Below are 9,521 nucleotides of genomic sequence, written 5' to 3'. Positions count from 1 at the left end.
CGCAGTCGGCACGAAGCGCGAGGGAGACGCAGGGGGTGAAGGGCGCCGGCCAGAACCACGAGCCCAGGGCCCAGGCCCGGCGCTTCCCGATCCCGTACGCATGAGCCCAGCGCACCGGATCACACCAGCTGCACGGGATCGAATCCGTTACAGTCCAGCACTTAACATGTTCCCCTGCTGTTCTTGACAAATCCAATTACAATTTATTAAAAGAATCAGTAACATTTGAATTTAACCTCAGCTGTTGGAATTTGGTCTTCTCCTTTTATTGCACCGTTTGATTTACCTCAAATCTACCTCAGACTGCTGTTTGAACAGATAACAGGCTCAGAACACGTTTCTGAAACAAGCAAGTAAACAGCTCACTTACGAGAGAAATGACTTTTGAAATTAAAACACGCTACAGACAAAATGATACAAATATTTATTTCACATAACATAAAATAACCACATTTTACAATAAATAAATTTTATATCTTAACATTTCTTTTTTGTTAATCTTCAAGCCCTCTGAAGAATTTTGTACATCATAATTTAAAACAATATTACAGAACAAATAGCTACTAGTGCAATTAGGGGATACTGACTGTAGAGGGCAGCACTGTACCAGGTCTGTGAATGCAAGGTCCCAGGAGAGGTGGGATCTGAACCCCTGCTCCAGTAGGGGTCTACTGATCTCCATTATGGGTGAGCCCTGACTGGATTCAGAGATCAGTTTAGCTACTTAAGCAGTGCGATTATTCGGGGCTCCCTGTGAACCCCACCCGACCGAGACGCCCTCAGCTCAGAGTGAACCGAGAGCCTGCTCTGGAGCAGCAGAAGCCGTCCCAGACCAGCGCTGGCATGTCGATCCTAGCCCTCCCCTGCTGTAACCATGAGGGCAGACGGTCTACAGGCCCAGTGAATCACAGGAAAGGCCCGATGGACCTCCTGGTTCACCATGTGAAGGACCCCTGTGAAACACCCCTCCCCTCCAGGAAGACTGGGGCACTGCACTGCAGCAGACCGAGGAAACAGGGAACCCAGCAGTCTAATTACATGCCAGCTCTCCAAAACAGAAAACCATTTTCTAATGGTATCATAATCTACAGCATCTGGAGTTAAAGAGGATATAAACATAACCTCTTTGTCCATCACCTCTGCTGCAATTGCAATGCTTCACCAGCGGAAGACGATTTAAAGAACTAAAACAGTTGCAGGATTCATGCTCCCTCTCATCTGGAGCTGGGAATCCCCGATTTAGAGTTACAGTACTGCTACAGACATACAGAGCACTAACATACACCAATTACAAGCAAATACTCAACAGAAAGTCCACAATACTATTTGCACAACCTTTACTTTAGCCGCTGTGCATACAGGCAAGGCTATAATATATTCCGATTCTGCTCAATTATTCACACCGCGGCTCCAGTGCAGGTACAGTGAAGACACGGATCCTAACACCCCCCCCAGTAAGAGCTTATTGAATCTCCAGCGCTCGCCCATCCCTCCTCTTCCTCCCATCTTCCAATCAAAGTTTTCACGCACATCTGGCTTCCTGAGAGCCGCTCCCCACCGCGTCGGCGGCTGATCAAGGCCGGGACCGAGCGCCTGAGACGACGCGTTTTACGTGTGCTGCCCTTCCTGCTCCAGGACGAGACGAACTGCAGCGCAGACCCTCGGGAGACTGCCTTGCGTTTCTCAAACCCACGCAATTTCAGAACCTGTAGCTGCAGTGCCTGGTACCAACACGCACACAGAGCCAACGAGAATCACAGGAAGCCCACAGACCGAAGAGACGTTTGCTGTGGACGTCAGCAGAAACATCAAAGGGGACCTGCATCTGCGCAGATTAGCTCCTTACTCTAAACAGGACCCGCATCTGCGCAGATTAGCTCCTTACTCTAAACAGGACCCGCATCTGCGCAGATTAACTCCTTACTCTAAACAGGACCCGCATCTGCGCAGATTAACTCCTTACTCTAAACAGGACCCGCATCTGCGCAGATTAACTCCTTACTGTAAACAGGACCCGCATCTGCGCAGATTAACTCCTTACTCTAAACAGGACCCGCATCTGCGCAGATTAACTCCTGACTCTAAACGGGACCCGCATCTGCGCAGATTAACTCCTTACTGTAAACGGGACCCGCATCTGCGCAGATTAACTCCTTACTCTAAACAGGACCCGCATCTGCGCAGATTAACTCCTTACTCTAAACAGGACCCGCATCTGCGCAGATTAACTCCTTACTCTAAACAGGACCCGCATCTGCGCAGATTAACTCCTTACTCTAAACGGGACCTGCATCTGCGCAGATTAACTCTTTACTCTAAACAGGACCTGAATCTGCGCGGATTAATTCATTACTCTAAACAAAATGGCTCGGTTACCAAGGCAGATTGCTCAGTAGTAACATTTCAATGTCCTTCTTCCCAGCCCGAGGGGGAAGGCAGTGCTGGGCAGAGGGTTCAGAGACTCTGGATGATCCTGCCGTCAGCACTGCACTTCCAGGGAATCCCGACACTGTCCATCCGGGAGAGATCTGCTGCCACCAGGCTTCCAGCTCTCGCCTCAGAAAGAGGAGGGCGAGACAGGGGCCCAGGTGGAACAAAGCCACAAACGAGGAGGAGGAGGAGGAGGAGGAGGAGGAGGAAGAGAAGACAATGGTGGTCAAGCAGCTTTGAGTGTCAGATACGCACACCTCTGTCATATGTGTGCGGAAGTCCCTGCGTGCCGACTGCCCCTTCACTGCCCGGACTTCCGCGGCGTGGCCACCAGCCGCCGCTTGGCCTGGTAGAAATCTGCAGAGGGGAGAGAGGGGCAGGAGAGTCAGGGTCAGGGTGCCAGAGAGCTGGAGCTCATTTCAAGAACAGCCTCACAGCACCACTATTGAACTGCATTTCTCACTACTGCACATTCACAGAGCTTTATTACCATGACCGATGAACTACAATGCTCCCAAAGAGGTGACAATCAATAAGATATTTAGAGACTCAGTGTGTTTTACTTAACTGTAATTTCACAAACTTCTCAAAGCAAACAAGGTTTCATGAGTCCCTGAGCTCCACCTAGTGGACACTCCGAGGACTGCATGTGCATTAAGGGCAAGACTGGACATGTTCCAATCTGATGCAAGGAAAGGCAACAACTTGGCTTTTTCCAAGTTCAACTTGTGGGGAAACCAGCCTGAGAAAAGCAATGGAGCCAATTATTCTGGTAAACCTGCTCTTTTACGGCCCACAGGTTCCCCACTCAAATGGTTCCTCAATCAAACGAATATCTTTGTAACGGTAGATGTGGTATAAAACCAGATGAAATTTGCAGACTCACTCCACTCATCTCATTACTGCTCAACACTACCCAGACTGCCTTTTCTAACAAAGGCAGACTTCCTACCCCTTTCTAGCAGTTTGCCTTTTTTATTGTTATTGTTGTTTATTCTGCACTTTTACAGGTTCTTAAAATCACCAGTCATTAATAACACTGAATGTATGCAATGAATGCAATGTATGCTGTTACAATAAAACCATCCGTGCACACAGTTTTAACTACAATAATTATAAAAGACCTACACACAAATATCTAGATGCATAAAATCCAGTTGCTTTAACCTCATGTATAATGACCCAAGTCTACAGTCCATTCCTATTTAATAATCTACACATATCAGGGATTGGTGATGGCCTATATCTCTCTCTCTGAGATCTTGGAATAACCAATTTATTTGAGTTCCTTGTATGGCGACCAGCAATCTCCTCCCAGAAAGGGGGTAGCCGATCCCTAAAGTTAGATTTAATCGGTCCCAACACAACCAAAACTGGCACACATTTGACCTGAACCTGGACCCCACCTTCCTCCCCCGCTGAGCGCCAGTGCCCCCCGTCCTCCCACCTGTGATGTTGGTCTGCTTCCTCTTCAGCGTCTGGGCGGGGCTCTTCTCGGGCGTGCTCTCCGGACACCGGGGCTTCGCCGTCCGCTCCGGAGTGCAGGGCTCGTTCTCCTTGCCGCCCTGCTCGCCCCGCGGCTCCCCCCGGTGCTGGCCCACCATGCAGGTGCGGTACAGCGCGGGCACCTTGGCGCCGGGCACGCCCTCCCACTCGAAGTCCCCGCCCGCCAGCGGCCGCTCGTTCAGGAAGTCGAAGCCCCAGCGGCGCGCCGAGGCCTCCAGGTCCCGGCGCAGGAGGGCGCGGTACTCTGCCTGCAGCTCCTCGCGGTCCACCGGCCCGAACAGGCTCCGGCACACGGCGGCGCCGGCGTTCCCCAGCGGGTTCAGGGCGCGCTTCTCCATGGCCACGGTGCCACACTGCCGGGGACAAAGCGCACAATGAGGGTCACCAGCGAGGATGGCCCGTCAGACTCCCGCTGCACAGCGGCCCGAGCCACCCCGCGTTTCACCGGCAGCCGACATCCGCGCACCGCGCAGCCGCGACAGACCGCCCTCCTCTCACGGCCACGGGAGCGACCACTCGGAGGCACCCGGCGGTGGGCAGCGGACCCGACAGCTTGGGCAGCCTGTCCCTGGCAGAAAAGCAAGCGCCTGCGGCTCATAAGACCTGGAGCGGATCAGGCTGCTATGCCATGGGAGGCTGTGCTGCTCCCTCGAGTATTAAGACGAAGATACACCACAAGCCACCGCCAGCCGGGGACTCGACTGTCGTCTCGTAAACATGAAGGACGAGATCGTCAACCAGCCCAGCATACAGATCAACCCCCTTCACCTGTCGGGATCCAAAAGAAGGAAACTGGATGTTTCATCTGGGGGGTGATCTGATGTCTTAAGAGATTCCTCTCAAATCAGTTCCAAGCTGTCTTTTCAATTCACAGACATTTTAATTCTAAAAGCTGGTGAGCAAATACTTTCACCTCTGTAAGTTTTCTTTAGAAAATCAACTACAAAATGAAATGAAATCCCCCTTTAATGAACAGAAACAGCGATTCACATCACTGGGATTCTCGGAAAAGCACAATGCTGCCTCAAAGTCAGACTGCTGCTTCCCGTTTCTGTGAGCAATTCTCCACTCACAGAAGAGCTCTCATGCCAATCAGTTCTCCCCCCTGCCTCAGCTGCTCACTTACCATTCTAGCTGTCCCTTCTGGACCACAGAAACGCGCAGGAGCCCTTCAGCACTGAGCCTGCACTCTGCCTGCTAAGCCTTTTAAACCTGCTGGGTTTTGAAGCCAGGCTGGGTGGGACTCAACAACAGCGCAGCGCCAGCAGTGCGAGCTACATGCCTGGACACATTCTCAGAGAGGGCATGTAAGGGCAGATCCCAGCACACAGTGCGGTGGCAACACGGCTACCGTCGGCACGACTGCAAGTCAACAGCTCCTTCCCGGAGGAGCTCCTTCCCGGAGGAGCTCCATCGTTGGGTTGGACTAGATTTTGGGGTGAGGTTTCCCCTGTTCGTCCCGGGGCCCCTCAGGCCCATTTTTAAGGTCTGAGACGTCCGCTGCTGGGACCCCTGCCCTGCGCCTGGGGGTGGGCTCTGAGAGCAGGAGCCCCGCTGAGAGACAGGGGGAGCTGGGAGGGACAGGGGGGACAGGAGGCTGGGGAACAGGGGGACAGGAGGCTGGGGGGATAGGGGGACAGGAGGCTGGGGGGGACAGGAGAGGACAGGAGGCTGGGGGAGACAGGAGAGGACAGGAGGCTGGGAGCACTCTCGGAGCACAGCCTTGCCCACGGGAGACCGCAGGGAAGACAAGGGAGAAATAGGGAGACAACCTTCCCACTATAACCCCCCCATACACACACACATCCTGATCGTCTGAGGATTCTCTCCTTCATTCTCAACTTTTACATTAATTCAACTAATTACTCACTACACAAGGACAAGGAACATTTGGATTCTTGTTCATTCAAAATGTTGTTTAGCTGCAGATGTCAAGGGGGATTTCACAACACTGACAAAAACAACTGCCCTCAAGGAGCTTCCCTTTACAAATGTGGTACCACCAGGCTGGTCTGTGGCTTTAGGAGTATTACTCAGTATTACTCACAGATACACACCGAGTGTGAAGGCAGACTGGACATGTCATCCTGAAACCAACTGTTCCCGATGGGGGAGATTCCGGCAGTGGCAGCAGTCAATGGCTGCTCCCTCTGGCTCTCACCCTGAACCGAACAGGCCTTCTGTTCTCCACCCCAGGGGGAGCAGCTTTGGGGGCGAAGACGCGGACCCTGACGGGCTCCAGTTCTCCCGCGCGCACAGACTAATACGTCGAGACCCAGCGCTAATCACACAGACGGCCTGCCGATGTGGGCAGGGTTGAGAGGGGCAGAGCAGGGGAGGCAGGCTGAGCGCGGGAACACCGAGTAACAGCAATGCTCGGCACAGAGGCACGCCGCCCACCGTCACGGCAACAGCACAGCGGGACCAGTGCGGGCTCGGGCCTCACGCTGCATGCTGGGAACTCTACTGGCCAAGGAGGAGGAGGGGGGTAACTGCGCCCCATGCTGGCCCGGGGAGGAGGAAGAGGGGGTAACCGTGCCCCGCGCTAGCCAGAGAGGAGGATCTATCACAGAGCACATCCTGGCCACACTATCTCCGGTGAGCTGGTGAGTCACTGCGGTGACATCAGACAGACAGATTCCTGCCTCCATGATTCCAAGAAGCAATAAGGAAACTGGCACAGTGCTGTCATCCCCCACTCCCACCCCCACTGCGCGCAGACAGGCCAACCGGCCATGACCCTTTCTGGGGCTGCGGCACGATACAGGTGCGAAGATGAGTCTCCCTGCTATAGCACTGCAGCCAACTACCCCAACAAGCAGAAGCTTGTACACGAACAGAAACCTTTACAATAGTCTTAGATCGCGCAGAGATAAGAGGAGCCAGACTGCAGCGCTCCTCGACCAAGCTGAATGAGTCGACAACTCCGCTGTGCAGCTCGATGGATTTCCCCCTCTGCGAGCGAGGAACTGGAGGAATTCGGAAGAAACTGACGTCACGGACAGCCCTTTCTCGAAAGAGGCGGGGCCACCTCCGTGTGAGTCCACAACAATTCAACCGTGTGGCGCGAGAACGAGCGGGAGCGTGATTGGCGCTTCGGCCGCTGACGACACCGCAGGCTGGGCTCGCCCCTCCCCCCTCATTCCGCAAGGCACACGTGAGAAGCACGCCCGTGTGCGCGGCCCTGCCAGGATCCGAGTGGACTGTTCCAGTCTCTAAAGAAGGAAACAGCTCGATCGTGAGAGGAGCACGGAGGGGGACACTGTCAAAACAACCTCCACGGCAGCGAGGTTAAACCCGAATCAGAGGAAGGAACTAAACAAATATAAATAAAAAATGTCTGAATGCTAACCGGTACATGGGCTACAGATCACCAAAAATACATCATCGTTCATGTCTTTAATTGAAATTAAAACGGAGTTTGATCATCTCCCTCCTGTCTTTACGGACCAGAAATCAATCGCGTTTACGCGAAAGAGTGCTTTCTTTTTTTAAGGCTCGGTGCAGGTTTACAATGACAATCGTCAATTCGTGTTTCTTCTGCGTGACGAACTGTTTGCTAACCCACTACCCGTCCCGACCCGACTCAGCTCTCGGGGTAACAGCAGACCAAGCCCCTTCCAACAGCCCCCCAACACGGCAGCGCGCTGGGCAGGCGCTGCGGACACCTTCAGCACCACACTGCGCCCCGGACCGCAAGCACAGCAGGTACCACAGCAAGCAAGCACGCAGGAACAGCAAACACATACTCACACTGCGTATGTCAGAGGAGGGTCGATCAGGCAGGAGCGATATCCAATATCCAGGGGCGACAGGTCCTCTTCTTCTGTAAAGACAGCGACAGCTAGAGAGTCTCAGCTGGCAGGCACTGGCCGTGTGCGAATGTAGTCCGCCCAGAGGAGAGTCAAGTCGTGACTGCAGCCCAGGGTGATCGCTCAAGCTCTGGGCTCCCCCGCTCGCCCCCGCCCGCTCTTGTATTAACATCTCGGTGGGCGGGGCCGCCGCCGCGGCGCGTGGGGGAGGGCGGGGCCTGAGCCGGCCGAACACGTTTTTTTTACTCCAGTAAACACAAACCGGACACGTGCAGTCGCTCCCACGTTTTCCTTCCTGGGGAGGCGGAACAATCTTGTTGCGCGGCAAGCCGGAGATGCGATCCGTAATATCCGTACCCTCTTCCCCGGGATTCTTCTTATTGCCTCCCCGACCGACCGTTCGATCGATCCGCCGAACACCCGCCTGGTCCGCCGCTTCTCCCAGCGGTCCCGGTACACTGTCCCTGGTCAACGCTACCTAGTCATCCTCTTCCAGTAAACACGTTTGTAGGGCTCTGCAGCATATCTTGTTAGGTGAATACACACACCAGTGATATATATATATAAACAGAACAGAGAATGATCCTCTTAAATCGTCATGTTTTTATTGTAATCATCTGTAAAGTTTTATTGTTATTGCTTTGAAAACACTGTATTTCATCGGCTGTATATAGTCACAGTAAGGCGTCTTAAATGCTTCAGCGCGCTAAGCATTGTTACTTAACTGTTCGAACAGCAATTGCAACAGCCTTACTAGGACCGAGAAAGAAATAGTGGCGCCTCTCCGCCGACGGGGCTCTGATTGGTCAGCAGGCAGCTCCGTCACATCGAGCACCCCCGTCTGCAGGCAGGAGGGGGCGCGGCCCCGCCCCCTACCGAAAAACGCGCGGAGATTTGATCAGGCTCCGCCCGGGCCACGTGCTGACTGAGCGCAGTTTGTTTATGTCAGCTGCACCGGGCAGCCTGGCTGTCCCAGCGCCCCCTCCCCTCCTGACTCAAGCCTGGCTCCGTTCCCAGCACCCACTCCCAACTCGTTCTTCAGGAAAATCAGCAGAGACTCCCTGAATGACGAGAACAGTTTGTTCTCAATGAAAGCTGATTGTTTCAGTTTTCCCTTGGAGGGGCAGACTTTAATGACATACATGGCTGGGAAAGTTAAAAGTTCTGAATGTATATCCTGTAGCTCTGCTCTCTCGCAGGGCACAAAATGTTCAACGCCTGTACTGCTGTTGTTTGCCTCCTGTAGCAGTAGTGTGATGGGGAGGTTATAGGGACTGTTGTTGTGAGTAATAAGCTGAAGATTTAACAAGAAGGCGTGAACTGAGGCACTGACCACTGACACCAGGACCAGTGATTTTGTTTCACGCCAAGGTGGTAGTTTTAGCTGTGAGACTGAGACTGGAAGATGTGTGGGAGTGCGAAACAGGCTGTCTGTTCTTGGTGGCCAAGCTGATATCCTGGCTTCTTTCGAGAAACAGCTGCAGGAGATCCTCCAATCAGGACAGAAGGCACTATCTTACACAAAGGGTTGTGGGAGTGTGGAACAAGCTGCCTGTTTTGGTGGCCAAGCCGATACCCTGGCTTCTTTCGAGAAACAACCAGATGAGATCCTTGGATGGGTAAGGTCCAAGCACCCAAACAAGCTAATTGGACTGCTCGCCTCTTGTAACCTTTCTGGTGTGGTGATGTTCAGGGTGACACGTAGTGAGCGAAACTTCTGGTAACCCTATCTGTACCTTCACCACTGGATCCCCTGACTCTAAGCCCCTGTCC

The 9,521-nt window shown here is 53.4% G+C and overlaps 1 protein-coding gene across 2 annotated transcripts; it reads right to left on the bottom strand.

Annotated features, from left to right (window-relative positions):
- Positions 1 to 401: 401 nt before the first annotated feature.
- Positions 402 to 8,475, bottom strand: cdkn1a (cyclin dependent kinase inhibitor 1A). 2 transcript variants are annotated; one of them, XM_088640593.1, is made up of 3 exons: positions 7,690 to 8,475; positions 3,878 to 4,289; positions 402 to 2,787 (listed from the first exon to the last, which is right to left on the bottom strand). In XM_088640593.1, the coding sequence occupies exons 1-3, from the start codon at positions 7,918 to 7,920 to the stop codon at positions 2,732 to 2,734; spliced, it is 699 nt and encodes a 232-aa protein (XP_088496719.1). In that variant the 5' UTR covers positions 7,921 to 8,475; the 3' UTR covers positions 402 to 2,731. The 2 variants fall into 2 exon arrangements, with proteins under 2 accessions (XP_088496719.1, XP_088496720.1); XM_088640594.1 differs by lacking the exon at positions 7,690 to 8,475 and adding an exon at positions 5,063 to 5,518.
- Positions 8,476 to 9,521: the final 1,046 nt, after the last annotated feature.

The sequence above is a fragment of the Lepisosteus platostomus genome, chromosome 7 (genome assembly GCF_059453375.1).
Source record: "Lepisosteus platostomus isolate fLepPlt1 chromosome 7, fLepPlt1.hap1, whole genome shotgun sequence".
In the NCBI taxonomy this organism is placed as follows: domain Eukaryota; kingdom Metazoa; phylum Chordata; class Actinopteri; order Semionotiformes; family Lepisosteidae; genus Lepisosteus; species Lepisosteus platostomus.
Note: the sequence above shows the minus strand (reverse complement) of the source record. Positions and strands in the feature narration are given on the sequence as shown.

Excerpts from the sequence above, each read along its gene's own strand:
- cdkn1a (XM_088640593.1), bottom strand. The coding sequence starts at position 7,920 with ATGTTAATACAAGAGCGGGCGGGGGCGAGCGGGGGAGCCCAGAGCTTG. Across the intron at positions 4,290-7,689 it reads CCTCCTCTGACATACGCAGT|TGTGGCACCGTGGCCATGGA; the intron begins GTGAGTATGTGT and ends TGTCCCCGGCAG. Across the intron at positions 2,788-3,877 it reads GAAGCAGACCAACATCACAG|ATTTCTACCAGGCCAAGCGG; the intron begins GTGGGAGGACGG and ends TCCCCTCTGCAG.